Raw genomic sequence first — 19915 nt, forward strand, 5'->3', positions numbered from 1 at the left:
GGGAGGCGTTTCTAAGAACCTAAGGCAGCTTAAAACGGAGTCGGCCCCTCCCTGTGGATCCCCTCTGTCAGACGAGTCCATTCCATAGAGCCTTCGCGCAGCCGGTGTCCCTAACCCAGAAGCCAGGACGGGATTTCCCCGCTGTAGATCGCCGCCCAGCCGCCGCCGGGACCTTTCCCCTACTTTCCAAGCCCCAGACCCGCCCCCAGCCCCGACCAAAACACGTGCCGCCTCCCCGCCCCGCCGGATCACGCCGGAGCCAGGCTCCGATCACGCGGCCCCCCGCGGCGCCCATTGGCCGGTTGGAGACGGGCCGGCCGCGGATTGGCTGTCGGCAGCAGCCCCGCCCCCCGGCAGGGCGCAGTGTATTTTGGTTTGCCCGCGCGCCCCGCCCCCAGCCGCTCCCTCCGCCCCGCCCCGCCCCGCCCCGCCCCCTCCTCTCCCGCGCCGCGAGGGCCGCGCCGGGGCAGAGCCTCGCTCGCGGGCCGGCGGGCGGGCGGGCGGGCGGGCGGAGGTCCGCTGCAGCCGCCGTGCACGTGCGGCCTGTGCGGCGCGCCGAGCTCACGCCGCTCCCATCCCCGTGGCACCTTTGTTACCTGCAATCCTCCCGCACCATGCACGCGCCAGGCACCGCGGGCCCGGGCGACGCGTGCGCGGTGAGTGACGGGGCTGCTGCGGGTGGGAACCGGAGCGATGCGGGACGGTGAGCGAGGCTGCACCGTCGCTGCACCCGTGGGGCTCGGGTCGGCGGTGGGGCTGGGCGGGCGGGGGCCGCGCTGTGGTACCGGCCTGGGCTGGGGCGCGGAGGGAAGGGGAGAGGAGGGGGCGTGTGCCGGTGCCACTCTCTGGTGCCTTCAGCTTTGTCTCAAGGTCCACCGCCGCCCCGCCCGACGCGGGGCTATTTCCAGCCATGACGTCACCGGGGCGGAGGGCGGGAACGTGACCCGCAGGGCGGGGTGGAAGGGGGAGATCTTGGGGTGGGGGGAGTGTAGAGTCAAACAGGGGAGGTGCAAAGGCGCCAGGCGGGAGCGTGGGGGCGGGGTGTGGGTGGGGCCTGGTGAGAATGCGGGGGCGGGGTGTGGGCGGAGCAAGCCCGAAGGCCCTTGGCGGGAACGTCGGGCGGCGTGGCAGCACGCGGGTGCTTGGTTAGAAGCGCGGTAAGGCGGGCGGGGTTGGGGGCAGTTGTCCTGGGATAAGACCGAATATGGTTCCTGCATCTTCCATTGGGAAGCAGGGCTGGATGGCTAGGAAGGTAGCCTCTTGACCTGGGCAGATAGGATACTTTTTGTGGGGTGTGTTCCCGCCTAGGTCTCACTCTTGTAGTCTCAGGCTGTTGTCCAACTCAAAGCAATCCTCCACTTCCGCCTCCACTGATGCTGGGATTAGAAGTGTGTTTTGATGCTTAGACAAATTGAGTGTATATGGATTCCAACTTTTCCTTGAGAAGGAATCAATCTCTGTCCAGTTCCCTCCCACCTCACTCCTGGTTGAAAAGATGATGTGGAGAACATAGCTCTCCTGGGTTACACTAGATCAAATTACGTGCTCCTTTTTTCACCCTTTTCCTGATTTCCCGCTGTAACAGGTGACAATGTCTTGAACCTCCTGAACAAACAGGCAGTGTCAAGTCACCATGGGCTCTACCTGCATGGGTGTAGTGAGTTCAGCCACTGGGAAATGAAGCTTGGGGTAATAATGCTCCTTAAGGTCTCTACTTAGCACCCCCCCCCCATCAGAGGATCTCACACACCAGCTATGAAGCTTCATTGTCCATTCTTCTCTTTATGTAATACCTTCCTACCGGCAAGGCCTTCCTACTAGTTTACACCTCTGAAGTAGTCTTACTAACCAACAAAAAACATGAGGCTAGTAACCTATTGTGTTCACTGTTCATTAGGGTCTATTACCCCTAGGGCCTTGAGGCATTCTACAGTTGAGCTATATCCCAGCCCAGTAACCTTTGTAAGAGTCAAGGTATTGCCAGGCATGGTGGCGCAGGCCTTTAATCCCAGCACTATGGGAGGCAGAGGTAGGCGGATTGCAGTTAGTTCAAGGCCATCCTGAACTACATAGTGAATTCCAGGTCAGCCTGGGCCAGAGTGAGACCCTACCTCAAAAGAACAACTAAAAAAAAAAAAAAAAAGAGTCAAGGTTTTTAGTGGAAACTGCTTCCTGACCAAGTCGAGTCTTCACAGTGCTGGCTTTGAAAGTAAAGCTATATAAGGAAGATATCATGGGCTGCAGAGATGGCTGTGCTGTTAAGACGCTTGCCTGCAGAGCCAAAGGACCCAGGTTCCATTCCCCAGGGCCCACATAAGCCAGATGCACAAGGTGACAGACATGCATCTGGAGTTCATTTGCAGCGGCTGAAGGTCCTGGCTCGCCCATTTTCTCTCTGTCTCTCTCTTAAGTAAATAAATAAATAAAACAATTTTTAAAGAATGTTGTCATGGGCCCTTGTACTGCAGCTATTTGAAGTGCTGCACATGTTATTTCAGCGGTACAGACCCTTTGATGTACATGTCTACATGTCAGGGTCACCCTCCATGTTTTTGTCGTGAACTGAGAAGTCACTGTGCTGTATTGCCTTTAGATTGACATCATGGACATCTGTGAGTCAATATTGGAGCGGAAACGGCATGACAGTGAAAGGTCTACGTGCAGCACCCTAGAGCAGACGGACATGGAAGCTGTTGAGGCTCTTGTTTGCATGAGTTCCTGGGGTCGGAGGTCCCAGAAAGGTGACCTGCTGAAGATAAGACCCCTCACACCTGTCTCTGATTCTGGGGACATCACCACCACTGTGCTTATGGACACAGCTGCACTTGAGCTACCAAAGGACTTCCATTCTTTCTCAACTCTGGTAAGAGAAAGTGAAGGAGAGGAGCGTTTCTGTGAACTGCCTGCAGCAGCTTCAATAAGTGTGTTGAGCTGGGCGTGGCGGCGCTTGCCTTTAATCCCAGCACTTGGGAGGCAGAGGTGGGAGGATCATCGAGAGTTCGAGGCCACCCTGAGACTACATAGTTAATTCCAGGTCAGCCTGGACCAGAGTGAGACCCTACCTCGAAAAGAAAAAAGAAAAAAAAAAAAATAAGTGTGTTGAACTTCTAGGGAGATTGATGGTGATTCTGGCAAGGAAGTTGTCTGCCCTCCCCTTGTGTTGGGTCCAAAGGGATGAAAACTCTCCTCTGGAAAGTACTTCGCTTTTCATTAATGAGCATAGCTCAGTAACCAAATGTTAATAGGATCTTTTGGGGGAATCCTACAAATAGTTGCAAGAAGGTAAAATATATTCATTTCCCCAGAAGTCTCAAGGTGGAGGCCTTATATTTTCTCAGTGACTCAGTCTGGGATCAGGGTATGAGGGGAGCAGCTGAAGAAAGCACGGCTTTTGACATCAGACAGCCGTAGTTGGGTAGAAACTTCTTTTTCCTGTGACAGCCAACTTGCATAATCTGAATGCAATAAGTCACTGTTATTTTTAGTTCTAACTGTGAACTTGCTTAGAGAAGTTTCTTCTCAGGTTAGAGAAGCTGAGAGTTAGTTGCAGGTTGCAAACAGTAGTGAAAATTGAGATGTAACTGTCCTGAACTGGGAACTTACGACTGAAGAATAGTACAAAAGACAAGACTTGAAGAGGAGTTGGAAGGGACATATGGGCAGTGGTGGAGACTGGAGGAAAGGTGGGCATGGCTCCTCAAGCCCCTCGGGTCCTCAGGCTCTGCTATGAGGTGGTCTGTACTTGGCTTGGTTTTAGCAAGAGTCACTGTTCAGATGTTGTTTTTTGTTTTAATATTTCATTCATTTATTTGAGAGAGAGAAGGAAGGTAGAGATGAGCATGTCAGGACCCCTAGCCACTGCAAACAAACTCCAGATGCATGCATCAACTTGTATTTGATGTTACATGGGTACTGGGGAATTGAACTCTGGTCTTTAGGCTTTTCAAGCAAATGCCTTAACTGCTGAGCCATCTCTCCAACCTGTAGAGTTGTTAAAATCTTTTTTATTAGTATTTATTTGTATATGTATGTATGGGTACTCTAGGGCCTCTTACCACTGCAAACAAATACTAAACGCTTGTCTACATGGGTTGCTTGGGAATTGAACCCAGGAGAGCAAGCTTTGCGAGCAGATGCCTTTAACTGCTGAGGCATTTTCCCAGACCCCTAGTTTTTTGTTTTTTTTTTTTTTTTTAAGAATCTGAACTCCTTGAAAACTTCTCATTTACAATACTACTTTTTCTTATCAGAGTCCCAGTGTTTGAATTGCTTATTTCAATAGCTGTGCAAAGCCTAGAGTGGACACTGCCCCCCCCCCTTCCACCGGGGCACATACATGGTTTGGAAGGGGCAACCTAATAGGGGAAAAACAGGGACAGCAGAGCTCCTTGGGCAACCTTGAGACTCACTGGGGTGTTGAGCAACCAACCAGTCTCCATTAGATATGTCTTTTAAAAGGTATTAGAGATAATGTGATCAAATAAGTTCCTTTAAAAAAAATAAATTACTAAAGGGCTGGGAGATAGATAGCTTAGCAGTTCAAGGTTCTTGGTTGCAAAGCCTGCTGGCCCAGGTTTGGGTCCCCAGTGCCCACACACAGCCAGTTGCACAAAGTAGTGCATACATCTGGAGTCATTTGCAGTGGCAAGAGGCCCTGGTATGTCCATATTTCTCCTTTCTCAAATAAATTAATTAAAATAGTCAAAGACACCTTTCACATGGTACTTTTCTTTCTTCTTTTTTTTTTTTTTAAGTGCATAACTCCTCCTCAGAGCCCTGAGCTCGTGGAGCCGTCAACAGGAACATCTGTTCCTTCCCAGGTAACTAATTCCAAAGGACACATGACCGTGGCCCTCTCCTCATCCTCTGTGTCAGCCAGAGAGCTGAGCAGTAGGGCAGAAAAGGGTTTGCCAGGTTTTAAGCCAAAGCCACTGGAGCCAGCCACTGGACCCCCCTGTAGAGCTGTGGTGACAAGTGTGATCCGTCACACCGGGGAGAGGCCTGCTCCTGCCTGCTTTCCTACCATCCAGACTCCAGAGCAGCCGCTGTCCAAAGGAAGAGGAGAAGCACAGTTTCTGGGACGTTTGGAAGCTTTGCAGGACACATGCCTCACAGACCGTGTACTCATCTCTAACTCGGTTTCCTGTCAGCCTTGCTTGCACAAGTCTAGTAGCCTGGTTCCTACCAACAAGGACCAGCAGGCAAGATGGCCCACTTCTGTTCAGACCTCCTTACCAAAGAATTCTGAAAATGACTTGCTGAGGAAGACCACCCCTCTGATTTCTGTCCCTGTCTTCAGTCCCCCTGTCCTTTGCCAAATGGTCCCTGTGACTGGACAGAGTGGCATGTTCTCAGCTTTTTTGAAGTCCCCTCCCCAGGTACCTACAGGGACTGTCAAGCCCATCTTACCTAACCAGGCTGCTCCCATGCCTCAGCCTGTGCTCATGGGCCCATCTGTGCCTCAGGGAACCGTGATGCTGGTCCTGCCACAGGCCTCCTTCCCCCAGCCTGTCCCCTGCCCATCTGGCGTCATGGCTATCGGAAATACCAAGTTGTTGCCCCTTGCCCCTGCTCCAGTGTTCATTGCCTCCAGTCAAAACTGTGCTCCTCAGGTAGACTTCTCCAGAAGGAGAAACTACGTTTGCAATTTCCCAGGCTGCCGGAAGACCTACTTCAAAAGTTCCCACCTCAAGGCTCATCTTCGAACCCATACGGGTAAGTGCTGAGTGACTGGGAGGGTGATGGGAACACCAGACCAGTGGATTGGGAACAGGCCCTGAGCCTCTCACGATGGAGGAAGGAAGCGGGAGGAGCATCAGAGGAGGGAGGGAGGCAGGAAACGTCCTTAGGGTCGTGCAGTGGTTGAGCCTGTCAGCAGCATGAGCGAGAGGACCAGTGCTGCTGTGAGGGGAAGGCTAGGGTGTTCTGTGGTTGTGGTTGGGGACAGTTTTTATGGTGTTCCTTTCTTCACAAGACAGCAAGGTGTGCATTCACATTTGGTATGGCTTGAGGAGGGCTTTACAGACAAACTTCAGATTCTAGAATGTTTTAGAAGATTATGTACTTAACATTGGTATGCTGCCAACAGTGGTGGGGAAATGAACACAGAGGACAGCTGTCTGCATCTGTTTTCTGAGTACCTGAGACAGGGTAACCCATCAGAACAGAAGTTCATTGAGCTCACAGTTCTGGAGCTGGGAAGTCTGAACATGGCACTGGCATTGCCCAGCATTTGGCAGGGCCTCCCTGCTACATCTGAATGTGGCAGAGGGCATCACGTGGTGCAGTGGTCAACATGCCAGAGTGCTTCCTTTCATAGCAAAGCCACTCCTGGGATAATCTATTAATCTGTAAGGTGCAATGGCCCTCAAACCAAATACATTAGTATGTGACTTTGGGATTAAGTTTCCAGCATGCAAACTTTGGGGTCATATCCCAACCATAGTAGCAACCTTGTGTTTAGCATGAGGTTTTTTAAAAAAAATTTTATTGAGCCAAGTGTGGTGGCATACACCTTTAATCCAGCACTTGGGAGGCAGAGGTAAGAGATTACCCTGAAATTCCATAGTGAATTCCAGACTAGTCTGGGCTAAAGTGAGACTTTACCTTGAAGGAAAAAAAAATTACTTGCAAGTAGAGAGAACAAATGAGTGAGAATATGAATGGGTGTACCCAGGCCTCCAGCCACTGCAAAGGAACTCTAGGTTCACTAGCATCACTTTGTGCATCAGGCTTAATATGGATACTGAGTAAAAGAACCCAGGCCATTAGGCTTTGTAGGCAAGTGCCTTGACTGCTGAGCCATCACTCCAGCCCTTACATGAGGTTTTTTGTTTTTTTTGTTTTTTTTTTTAATCCATGGAGTTTGAAGCCTTGCTGCTGGCAAATGCTCATTATGGTGCTGAATTTTCTTGTTCAGCTCTGAGAATCATCAGAGTTGGTGTGTGTTCAACATCCATTGTTACAGAACATTAATTTGTTGCCTACTATAGGAAAACTACTATGGAAAAACACCAGGTCCTATAACAGTACATAACTGCCTAGCAAACCATATGTAGTATGTGATTGCCACAGCTAGGTAGAGAAGGGCTTTAGGCTACAGAGAAGGCACACTTGCTGTGCTGGCTGGAAAGGCCCAGGGGCTCTGTTGAGGAAGGTTGCAATATCTGCCTGCACGAAGGCTCCCTTGGTCACCTCTGTGACTGCAGGGTACTTTGAATGAAACTTTGAATGAATGACAAACACATACGTGCGTGTGTGTATTTCAGTTTTTTAATTTAAAATTTTAGTTATTTATTTGAGAGAGAAAAAGAGGCAGAGAGAATGGGCACGCCAGGGCCTCCAGCCACTACAAATGAACTCTAGATGCCTGCATAACTTTGTGCATCTGACTTATACAGCTCCTGGGGGATGGAACCTGGGTCCTTTGGCTTTGTAGGTAAACACCTTAACTGCAAGCCATCACTGCAGCCCAATTTTGTTTTTTTGAGCTAGGGTCTCACTCCAGGCTGACCTGGAATTCACTATGTAGTCTCAGAGTGGCCTTGAACTCATGGTGATCCTCCTGCCTCTGCCTCCCGAGTGCTGGGATTAAAGGCATGTTCCATCATGCCCGGCTTAATGTATAAATTTTTTTTGACAACTTCTATACTTAGAGACAATAAAGCATGATAATTCCCTCCTCTCCTCTGCTTTCCTCTTTCACAGCTCCACTCTCTGACATATACCCTCCCTCTCTCCATTAGTCTCTCTCTTATTTTGATGTCATCGTCTTTTCCTCCTGTTACGAGGATCTTGTGAAGATAGTGCTAGGCACTGCGAGGCCATGACCATCAAGGCCAATTTCTGTCTGGTCAATTGCATTGTAAGCACTCCTCCCCTTTCTTTGGCTCTTACATTCTTTCTGCCACCTCTTCTGCAATGGACCCTGAACCTTGGAAGGTGAGATAGAGAAATTTTAGTGCTGAACATTCCTCCATCACATCTTCTCAGCACTATGGTGCCTTTTGGGTCATCCCAGTGGTCACCGCCATTTGAAAAGAGAAGCTTCTCTAACCAAGTGAGAGTAGCATTAATATATGAATATGATCATTAAGTGCAGTGCTTTCAGGGCAGTTTGAGAATAATATGTGTGTTTAGCCAGACAAGAGCAGGCTTTATACCCCTAAGGCTCATGACCTCCCCTACCATAGGCTTTTGATTAGGTTTTCAGTACCAGGCATGTATTCCCTCCCCCCATAGAGTGGGCCTCCAGTCTAATTAGAGAGCAGTTGGTTTCCCTCGTAACAGACATGCCAATATTGCACCTAGTTGATCATTTGGCCTGTTTGGCGAAACTTGAGGCTTCCAGTGTCCACTGTTCCAATGCTGATGACTTCTGTCTCTCATAGGGCTGCATGCAGTGCAACTTTTTCCAGCTTTCAGTTGGCTGGTCTACATGGAGGAGGTTTTCAGCTCAGCACCAGCTTGATTTCTCAGTGACCTTGCCTCCCAGGCATGTGGCGTCTTCAGCAATAGGGTCTTATCATCTGTTTCAGGTGGGAAACCAAGGTCCTTGGCAATAGCCTGTAATGTTTTAGAGGCAACAGGGACCTCCCTGACCAACAGCTCACTGGTAGGTATCCCAGCCTTGGCACTGAAAATTTTCTAGGAACAGTGTATGTCTTCTGGATGTGCCATTATCTGAAAAAGTAGGTTTTTATATGTCTTACTCAGAATTTTGATTGACGTCCCCCCTCCCTTCTTTTACTCAATCTCTTCCCCTGGCCTCACTTAGGCCATTCCACTGCCTGTAATCTGTTGTTCTACTTACATATATACAATACCATCCCTGTCCTTCACTCTCCTCCCTCCCTTGTAGCCTTTTTCTAGCTTAGTGGCCTCAGCCACCAATTTTTGTTTCTAGCTCACAGACAAGTCTTAACCATTTGTAGCTAGGATCCACATATGAGAGAGAACATGCAACATTTGGCTTTCTGGGCCTGGGTTACGTTACTTAGTGTAATACTTTACACATTCATCCATTTCCCTGCAAATTTTTTGTTTGTTTGTTTGTTTTTCGAGGTAGGGTCTCACGTTAGCTCAGGCTGACCTAGAATTCTCTATGTAGTCTCGGTGGCCTTGAACTCATGGTGGGCCTCCTACCTCTGCCACCCAAGTGCTGGTATTAAAGGCGTGTGCCACTATGCCCAGCTTCCTTGTAAATTTTATAATTTCATTTTTCTGTACTGCTGAATAGAACTTCATTGTGTAAATGTACCACATCTTTATTATCCACTTATATGTTGAGGGACATCTAGGCTACTTCCATTTCCTAGCTCTTGTGAATAGAGCAGCAATAGACATAGTTGTGCAAGTATCTCTAAGGTAGTGAAAAGAATCATTAGGATATATGCCTAGGAGTGCTATAGCTGGGTCATAGGGTAAATCTATTGCTGTCTCAAGAACTTCCACAATGGCTGTACCAGACTGCATTCCCACCAACAGTGTAGAAGGGTTCCCTTTTTCCGCATTCTCACCAATATTTATTGTCATTTGTTTTCTTGATGATAGCCATTCTGACAGGAGTGAGATGGAATCTCTAAGTAGTTTTAATTTTCCAAGTAGTTTTAATTAGCCCTGATGGCTAAGGATGTAGAACACTGTTTTAGATGTTTATATGCCATCTGTATTTCTTCTTTTGAGAACTCTATTTATTTTCATACCCAGTTTTTAATTGGGTTGCTTGATTTCTTATTGTTTTATTTTTTAAGTTCTTTGTATATTCTGGATATTAATCCCCTGTCAGATGTACAGCTGGCAAAGATTTTCTCCCATTGTGTAGGTTGTCTCTTGGCTCTATTCATAGTGTCCTTTGCTGTACAAAAGCTTTGTAATTTCATGAGATTTCAGTGGTTGGTTAATACTTTTATTTCCTGAACAACTTGGGTTATATTCAGAAAGTCATTGCCTATGCCAAATATGGTGAAGGGTTTCCCCTACTTTTTCCTCTAGTGGTTTCAGTGTTTCAGGTCTGATATTAAGGTCCCTGATCCATTTGGATTTGATTCTTATGCATGGAGAAAGACAAGAATCTATTTTCATCCTTCTACATCTAGATATTCAGTTTTCCCAGCACCACTTGTTGAAGAGGCTGTCTTTTCTCCAATGAATATTTTGGCATTTTTGTTGAAAATTAGTTGGCTGTAGCTGCCTGGATTAACATCTGGGTCCTCTATTCTGTTCCACTAATGTATGTGTCTGTCTTTGTGCCAGTACCATGCTGTTTTTATTACTATGGCTTTGTAATATAGCTTAAAATCGGGTATGGTGATACCACCAGCCTTAGTTTGTTGCCCAAAATTGTTTTGGCTATTTGGGTTTTTTGTGCTTCCAAATGAATTTGGGGATTTTTTTTTTTTTTTTCTATTTCTGTGAAGAATGCCATTGGTATTTTAATGGGGATTGCATCAAACATATAGATTGCTTTTGGTAAGATTGACATTTTCACAATACTGATTCTTTCAATCCAAGAACATGGGATGTCTTTCCATTTCCTAGTGTCTTCTGAAATTTTTTGCTTGAGTGTTTTAAAGTTCTCATTGTAGAGATCCTTCACTTCCTTGGTTAGGTTTATTCCAAGGTACTTTATTTATTTATTGACTTTTGAGGCAATTGTGAATGGGAGAGATTCCCTGATTTCATCCTCTGCATGCTTGTTGCTAGGATATAGGAAAACTACTGATTTCTGTGTGTTTATTTTGTATCCTGCTATGTTGTTAAAAGTGTTTATCAGCTCTTAGCAGTTTAGGGGTAAAGTCTTTAGGGTCCTTTATGTATAGAATCACCAGTGAATCCATCTGGGCCTTGACTCTTTTTAGTTGGAAGATTTTTTATAACTGCCTGGATCTCTGTACTTGTTATAGGTCTATTTAAATGGTTTATCTCCTCTTAATTTAATTTTGGTAGGTCATATAAATCTAAGAAATAATTAGTTTCTTTCACATTTTCTAACTTAGAGTATATGTTCTTAAAGTATGTCCTTATAATTTTCTGAATTTCTTTGATATCTGTTGTAATGGTACCTTTTTCAACTCTAATTTTATTAATTTGTGTGTCTCCTCTTTTGGTCAGATTTGCCAAAGGTTTATCAATCTTGTTTACCCTTTCAAAGAAGCAACTCTTTGTTTCATTGATTCTTTGTAATTTTTTTTCTTTGTTTGTTTCTAATCATTAATTTCTGCCCTAGTCTTTATTTCTTCCCATCTACTGATTTTTGGTTTGCATTGTTCTTTTTCCAAGGCCTTAAGGTGAAGCTTTATGTTGTTTACTTGTGGCCTTTCTAATTTATTTTAGTTTATTTTTTAGTTTTTCAAGGTAGTGTCTCACTTTAGCTCAGGCTGACCTGAAATTCACTATGTTGTCTCATGGAGGCCTCAAACTCATGGCAATCCTCCTAACTCTGCTTCCCAAGTGCTGGGATTAAAGGCATGTGCCACCACACCTGGCTCCTAATTTCTTAATATAGGCATTGAAGGTATATATTTTTCTCTTAGGTTTGCCTTCATTGTGTCCCAAAATTTTTGGTATGTTGTGTTCTCATTATCATTTGATTCTATGAATATTTTTATTTCTTTTTTGATTTCTTCAATGATCCATTCATCATTCAGTAGTGTACTGTTTAGTATCCATGATTTTGTGTATGCTCTGTAGTTTTTCTTGTTGCCGATATGTAGTTTAATTCTACTGTGATCAGATAGAGTACAAGGAATTATTTCAACTTTCTTGTGTTTGTTAATATTTGTTTTGTGTTCTAACGTATGGTCTGTTTTAGAGAATGTTCCATGTGCTGCTGAGACAAATGTATGTTCTGTAGCATTTGGATGGAGTGTTCTGTAGATATCTGTTAGGTCCACTTGTTCTATGAAATCACTTAATCAAGATGTCTCTGTTTTTTTATTTTGTCTTGTTTTTTTCCAGGATGATCTGTCAATAGATGAAAATGGGGTATTGAAGTCACCCACTACAATTGTGCTTGGTGTTAACTGTGACCTTAAGTCTAATAGTGTGTGTTTGATGAAATTGGGAGCACCTATGTTAGGTGAATATTTTTATAGAATTGTAATATCTTCCTATTGAGTTTTCCCTTTAATCAATAAAAAACGAGCTTCTTTATCTTTCCTCACTTATGTTGGTTTGAAGTCTATCGTATCAAATATTAGGATAGCAACACCTGCTTGTTTTCTTGGCCCCTTTGCTTGGAATACTGTTTTCCATCCTTTCACCCTAAGATAGTGTCTGTCTTTTATAGAGAGATGAGTTTCTTGGAGGCAACAAATAGAAGGATTCTGCCTTTTAATCCAGTCTGCAAGCCTGTGTATTTTGGTTAGGGCATTGAGGCCATTAATAACTTAGAGTTATTATTGAAAGGTAAGTATTTGTACTTGCCATTCTTGTTTTGTAGTGCTTCCTTTTTTCCCTTTACTCTCCTGTATTAAGTGTTTTTTGAGTATGATTCATTTTTCCCTGCTTCCTCATATGTGTGCTTTCCTTTCTCTTCAGCATGAAGGATCCCTTCAAGCATTTTCTGTAGAACTGGCTTGGTTGTCATATGTTCCTTTAGCCTGTTTTTGTCGTGGAATGTCCTTACTTCTCCATCAGCTTGGATGGATAGCTTTGCTGGGTAAAATATTCTTGGTTGACAGTTGTTGTGTTTCAGAACGTGGAATACATCATTCCCAGTCCTTCTGGCTTTTGTGTTGAGTAATCTGTTGTTATCCTGATAGACTTGCCTTTTTTAGTGACTTGTTTTTCCTATCTGCTTTCAATATGTTTTCTTTTGTTTGGTAGTTTAATTATATGGCAAGAAGAGGTTCTTTCCAGGTTTTGTCTGTTTGGTGTTCTAAAGACTTTCTGTATCTGCATTGGCATCTCTTTCCCAATTTGGGGTAAGTTTTCTTCCTTGATTTTGTTGAAATACTATGCCTGTGGAGTGAAATTCTTCTTTTACTATTCCCTGAATTCTTTTTTTTTAATATACAGAACTTTATTTATTTAATTATTAGAAAGAGAGAGAGGGTCCAAATGGGCTTGCCAGGGCTTCCAGCCACTGCATACAAACTCCAGATATATGCGCCACCTTGTTCATTTGGCTTACATGGGTCCTGGGGAATCAAACCTAGGTTCTTCAGCTTCGTAGGCAAGTGTCTTAACTGCTAAGCCATCTCTCCAGCCCTTTCCTGAATTCTTAACATTTGATCTTTTCATAGTGTCCTGAATATCTTGAAATTCCCATTCATGACTTCCTATTAGCTTGTCTTTTTGTTGGACTGTATTAGATCTGCCACCTGGTCTTTTAGTTTAGATATTCTGTTCTCTCCATTCAATTGGTGAGACTTTTTACAGACTTAAAATTTGACTTAATGTGTTTTTCTTTTTTTTTCTTTAATTTTATTTATTTGAGAGAGAGGAAGAGGCAGAGAGAAGGAGAGAATGGGCATTCCAGGGCTTCCAGCCACTGCAAACAAACACCAGACATATATGCCCCTTGTGCAGCTGACTTATGTGGGTACTTGGGAATTGAACCAGGGTCCTTAGGCTTTGCAGGCAAACGCATTAACTGCTAAGCCATTTCCCCAGCCCATTAATGTGTTTTTCATTGCTAGGATTTCTTTATTATTTCTATTTCCTTTTTCATGTCTTATATTGACCTCCTGACTTTATTAAATTGTTTTCCTGTGTCGTCTTTGATTCCTCTGATTTCCTCTTTGATTTTTTTGTTTGTTTTTGTTTTTGGAGGTAGGGTCTCACTCTAGCTCAGGCTGACCTGGAATTCACTATTCACTATGTAGTATGTAGTCTCAGGGTGGCCTTGAACTCACAGCAATCTTCCTACCTCTGCCTTCTGAGTGCTGGGATTAAAGGTGTGCGCCACCACGCCTTTGATTTCTTTGTGTATAGTTATAATCATTCCTTTGAAATCTTTCTTAGGCATTTCCACTAAATCAGTCTCACTGGAGGTCATTTCTGATGGATTTGTAAGTTTTGGTGGAGTTATATTGTCTTGAGTTTTTGTGTTTCTTGTTTTATAATGTACATATTTTTGCATCTTGGATTAATTTGATGCTTGGGTTTTCTAATCATCTTTGCAGTGTTATTAGTTGTATCAATCAATATGATGTTATACATCTTCAGGGTAGGAGCTAAAGTTGCTAGGTGTGGCTATTCAAAGACACAGTAACCACAAGAGTGACCCTAGGTGTTGGGTTTGCCTGCTATGTTAGTATTCAAGTAGGCTGGGTGGAACAAGATACATGCAAATTCTAAAATTTAACTGAACAATATACACATTCAGTGAAACCCATCACAAAGTATTTATGCAAGAGTAGGTATTAAACAGATTCTGTAACAAAATCCAAGTCCCTAAGGATGTGTGTTGCCCCACACCCTTAATCCTGTCAACTGGGAGGCTGAGATTTCTGGTCTGTATAGGGTTTCCAGATCAGCTTGTGACCAAGTGAGACCCTGCCCCAATGAGCAACAGAAAAGGGGACAAAGGCACTATAAATCACAAAGCAACAAATGACAAGCCCAAAATACAGCTATTTAAGAATGGCAAATCCAACCATCCATCACATTTAACACATAATTCTCCCTGACACGGAAGGTGCAATTAGCACTTCCAGTTCAGGCCCATATACTAGGCTTTTTTGGCGGGTACTGACCTGGTGTGATCTCAGTTACCGTTTGGGATGGCTTTGGTCTCAGCCATGCTATGTGCCTGCTTGGGTCCCTCTTTGCTATGCTGTGGGCTCAGGTAGGCTGACTGGGTCGGTGGGTTGCTGCTCTGATCCCTGGTGCTGTGAGCAGGGTAGGTGAGTTCCCTTCTCCAGGTCTCTGGTGGTCGCTGGCTGGGGGGAGGAGGGGCCTGTGGATGTTGGCTAAAGTTGTACCACTGGGCCCTGCGATCCTCTTCCTCTCTAGCCACTCTGCTGGTCTCTGCTGTCCTCCTCTTTATGCTTCTCGAGTTTGCAAGGAAGCTGGTATGAGTGGAATATTCCCTCTTTTGGCTTTTCCTGTGGCTCAGGCAGAGCCTGGCAACCACAGCTGTGCGGACCCGGTGCTGCCACTGCTTCTGCCTGCTTCTGTGGTCTCTAGACGCTCTGGACCTCTCCTCTGCTGTGGTTGATGATTTCTTACATACTTTCACTTTTTTTTTCTTTTTCTCCCCTAACCTGCTTTGGTATGGTTCCTACACAGCCATCTTAATCAGAAGTCCCTCCCCTCCCTTTTTTTTTTTTTTTTTAAAGAAATTGGTTTGTTTGACATCTTTAGGCCTTGACACATAACATTTTAGGTATGGTGGTAAGAAATACATGCAGAGTTTACTGACTTCTTAATCACCCAGAACCAGAATGATAGTATATATTACTATCTTCTTGAGATTTAAATGTTACTCATTAAAAGTGATGAGCATAGGGCTGAGCAAGATGGCTCAGCAGTTACAGGTACTTGCTTGCAAAGCCCTCTGGCCCAGGTTCAATTCACCAGCCACCCATGCAGAGCCAGACCCAGAAAGTGGCACATACGTCTGGTGTTCATTTGCAGCAAGAAAAGACCCTGGAACACCCATCCACACACATGCCACGTGTGTCTAAGTAAGGATTTTTTTTTTTTAAGTGGCAAGCATGTACATTTGCTTTAATTTATTTTGTTCTATTTTGTTTTTACCTACTAGGGGAGAAGCCTTTTACTTGCAGCTGGGATGGCTGTGATAAGAAGTTTGCACGCTCAGATGAATTGTCTCGCCACCGCAGAACTCACACTGGGGAGAAGAAGTTCGCGTGTCCGGTGTGTGATCGGCGCTTTATGCGGAGTGACCATCTCACAAAGCATGCCCGACGTCACATGGCCACCAAGAAGATCCCAGGCTGGCAGGCAGAGGTGGGCAAGCTGAACAGAATCTCCCCTGGAGAGATCCCAGGGAGCACCCCTGAGCCATTGCTAGCCTCTGCCTGAGAGGTTACTGGTGTTACCGGAGGATTCTTAGAGCCCCTTTCAGGAATGGGACTGTGCATTCCAGGGGCTCAGGGCTGGGTAAGGCTTGGAAACTGGTTCTGATGGAAGCATGGTAACTTTACTTTTCTGGTTGGGACCCTGTTCAGTATCTTTTGTATTTTCAGAAGTGTTTTGATTTTGTTTTTTTGTAAGGAAATGGAAGATATGATTATTGAAATCACCAGCATTCAAACAAACATTCGGGCAATAAAGTTTACAAAGTCTGGATTTTTTTTTAACAACCTTTCTATTCATGTTTTGCAGAAATGAGACAGGGTACTAATTTTATACTTTTTTATGAAAAATATTTATATTATGCTCAAATCACTGTTTTCTAGGTAGATGCTTTTACACCCTTCTTTCCATGTTTTATAGCAAAGTTTTGGGACGACCCTGCTTTTAGTAAGCTTGGTATATTATTCAGAAAAAAATCACAAGGTGGTTATCAGTTCTTTTTTTGGAGTCAAAATTGATTGAATGCAGGCTTATGAGGGAAACATAAATTTTGTAGTCAGTTTCTTCATAGAATTTTCAAGGAAAATTTCAGGCAATCAGCCCTGTAGTCCACAGAATTAAAATTGAGGTTCGGTAGAACTGGGCACATGTGTAGGTTGCCCTCTGTGAGTACATGGGCTACTAGCCAGCTGTAGGGGATCAGGGGCTCCGGCCGGTCTGTGTGTGTATGTACAGTGCTGTCTTCTGGCCATTCTCTGCCCAGCGCCAGAGTCTACATCCTGCTTGTACCCAGCCCAGCTGCTTTGTGGGTTGTCAGTTGACTTCTTTTGATAGGACCTTAACTATGTGGTAGGTTCAGTGACTGTGAGAAAAGGAAATATCCATAGTGGTTGGAAGAACTTTCCAGCAACATGCAGCTCATCTCAAGTGATGTACAAGTGCATACTGTCAGCTGAGGCTCAGATGCCTTTCTTACAGATGAACTGTGAGGAAGTGTGTTTTGCTAAATGGCGCTGGAATACCACCTAGGGGCCCTTTAACTCATTTTGTTTGAAGGAAATGATTTTGATCAAAAATTACCTGAGATGGAGTTTGAGGTCTAGAAGATAGACAGTGGGCACTGCCTTTTAAACCTTGTGAGCAGATACCCTGCATGTGTAGGAAACTAGCATCTTACACCCCCATGGCCACAGAAACTGCTTTGGTTAAATGTTGAAAGTTCCAGCAACACTAAATTTAAGAACAAGGAATCTTGCACAGTTCTGAGCACTTGGAACTATTTTTGTGCTGTGTGTTAGCTTTTATATTTGCCTTTTAAATATTGGCACTTAGCATACAAAAATGTTTGCAAGATTGAAATACTGAAAAATTAGATAAAAGTTGTTGTGTTGAGGTCTTCTTAGTCCGATACAACCCTTACCTGTCATTCATTGTATGTTACTTGATTCCTGTTAAGCTGCCCTTCAGTGTCACCTGCTTTTTGACATGTATCTGTATTTTTAGTAAACTTTTACAGTCTTGGGCAGTTCCGCAGTTTAATATTCCTGTTACCAAAACATAAGAGTCACAGGAGAACCCTAGTGTACATAGCTCTTGCTCTTCCCACCACCCCAGCCCGCTGTGTGTCCCATCAAAGTCCGCATGCGCGCTTCTCCTTAATTATGCCATGCAAAGTTCTGTGGGTAACGGGAGGCTTCTGAGTAGTCCCTGACCACTGGTGCTCCAAAAGAGCAGGTGTGTTGAAATGATGTTACTCCATTTCCTGATTAGATTTAGAGATCTCTTCTGTATATCCCCCACCATTTCTTGGAAAGATTGTAAGTTGGAAAACAGCTCCCATCTGAAAAAGACCCTCCAGAGAACCAGAGCTGTCAGTGGTGGCAGTTCCCCAATGGGGGCCTCCATTGTCAACTCGGGGTGTTGGGCGCTGCACAGTGAGGCAGGCTCCCCCATGCACTTTATTGCCTGAGCAGTTCTGCTTGAGCCTTTTTTTCTGAAGTTTCAATAATAAAATTTTAAGTGTTTGACAATTAAGTTTTATGTAACAGATGCTGACTTATTTAAATGAATATGTGTAATGTAACTTTTTCCTTTGAATCATATAAAACTTTCTTGATTTGCAAACTGAACTTGTGTATTGTGTTAAAGTGTCCATTGATTTTGTATACCCGGTGAGTCTTTGGATAAGTCTGTAAGACTCACCAGGTATTGGCCTAACTTGAACTCTTCTGAAGTCTGTTTCTATACTTTCCCTGAGGTGGCACACTGGTCAGAAGGCATGCAAGTGCCATCTGTGTCTATCTAGCACTTCCCAACAGAACACTGGTATGCCCAGCCAGCCCCTGAGGACTGGTCTGCAGCTCCCACTGCTCAGGCCAAGGAGTGAGTGAGGACATCCCCAGAATGGTCCTAAGCTGTCTGTAGACTCAGGAAAGTTGGAAACAACAGTTTCTTAAAACATTCCCAGCCAGGTGTGGTGGTGGCACACACCTTTCATCCCAGTACTTGGGAGGCAGAGGTAGGAGGATTGGTGTGAGTTCGAAGTTAGCCTGAGACTATAAAGTGAATTCCAGATCAGCGTGGCCTAGAGTGAGACCCTGCCTCAAAAAAGAAAAAAGTTTTGCTGGGCATAGTGGTGCACACCTTTCATCCTAGCACTTGGGAGGCAGAGGTAGGAGTATCGCCATAAGTTCAAGTCGTCCCTGAGACTACATAGTGAGTTCCAGGAGAGCCTGGGCTAGAGAGCCTGCCTTGGGAAAAAAAAATAATAATTTTGATCTGGGCGTGGTGGCACATGCCTTTAATCCTAGCACTCAGGAGGCAGAGAGAGGATTGTTGTGAGTTGGAGGCCACCCTGAGACTCCATAGTGAATTCCAGGTCAGCCTAGTCTACAGCAAGATCCTACCTGGAAAAACCAAAAAGTGAAAAGAAAAGCAGTTTCCATGAGGGCCTTCAAGACCTACCTGCCCACCGCCTGCTTCAGTCCTGCCTCCCTCCTGCCCTTGTGGCTGCCCGCAGCACTGCCGCAGGAACTACCAGAATCCTGCCTCGCTCTTCCCAGCTGACCACTGCTTGGTGGCCACAGATGGTGGCATGTATTAGCCAGGTTCCCTGGAAAGGCACCCCTAGATGAACCCGGACATTGGATGAGACTCCCAGAAGCAATACCGCAGGAAGTAAGGGAAGAGAAAATGACCACGAAGCCTGTAACAGCTAGCACATGAGTTAGGCGTCTCCTGCAGCCAATGTTCCCAGCAACCAGGGGGCTGCGGGGCCTCAGCCATGGCAAGTGGCTCCCACTTGTCCCAGTACCAGCAACTCAGGGCTCCGCTAGGGGGATCCTCCTGGGTGTTGCCCACCAGCAACAGTGTCCCACCCCTCAGACCCAGTGTCTTCCCCCTTACCTGCTCTTCCAGCTGGCTTCATTTCCTTCAGCACTTTCTCAAATTCTAGTGTCTATAGTTGGCTGTGAGGCCCAGGAAAGACTTGCCAATGGAACCAGGTCAATCACAAGCTTGCTCTGTAGATATGGGCCAATAATGCTTACGCCCCAGGAGACGAAGAGCCAGCATAAAAGAATTCAGTGTTGGGCTGGAGAGATGGCTTAGCGGTTAAGCGCTTGCCTGTGAAGCCTAAGGACCCCTGTTCGAGGCTCGGTTCCCCAGGTCCCACGTTAGCCAGATGCACAAGGGGGTGCACGCATCTGGAGTTTGTTTGAAGAGGCTGGAAGCCCTGACGTGCCCATTCTCTCTCTCTCCCTCTGTCTTTCTCTCTGTGTCTGTCGCTCTCAAATAAATAATGAACGAACTCGGTGTAATCCACCAAGTTTGATCAATAAGTGCTCATGAATAGAGGCACCTGAAGGCAAAAACTCCCTTCCCCATCCCAACTTGCATTGGCCTGCAGCAGTTCCTGGGCTGGGGT

General features: G+C 45.3%; 1 protein-coding gene across 1 annotated transcript; it reads left to right on the forward strand.

The window, feature by feature from the left end:
* The first annotated feature begins 559 nt into the window (after positions 1-559).
* Klf11 (Kruppel like factor 11) lies at positions 560-18119 on the forward strand. The gene is made up of 4 exons (XM_045149364.1): positions 560-656; positions 2594-2863; positions 4755-5715; positions 15716-18119. Exons 1-4 carry the CDS (start codon positions 615-617, stop codon positions 15994-15996), a joined length of 1554 nt encoding a protein of 517 aa, XP_045005299.1. The 5' UTR covers positions 560-614; the 3' UTR covers positions 15997-18119.
* Positions 18120-19915: the final 1796 nt, after the last annotated feature.

This window comes from Jaculus jaculus, chromosome 5 (genome assembly GCF_020740685.1).
Source record: "Jaculus jaculus isolate mJacJac1 chromosome 5, mJacJac1.mat.Y.cur, whole genome shotgun sequence".
NCBI lineage: Eukaryota > Metazoa > Chordata > Mammalia > Rodentia > Dipodidae > Jaculus > Jaculus jaculus.

Bases quoted from the DNA above. Each gene is read 5' to 3' on its own strand.
- Klf11 (XM_045149364.1), top strand. From the start codon at position 615: ATGCACGCGCCAGGCACCGCGGGCCCGGGCGACGCGTGCGCG. The intron at 657-2,593 runs GTGAGTGACGGG...TATTGCCTTTAG, and splicing joins GCCCGGGCGACGCGTGCGCG to ATTGACATCATGGACATCTG. The intron at 2,864-4,754 runs GTAAGAGAAAGT...TTTTTTTTTAAG, and splicing joins TCCATTCTTTCTCAACTCTG to TGCATAACTCCTCCTCAGAG.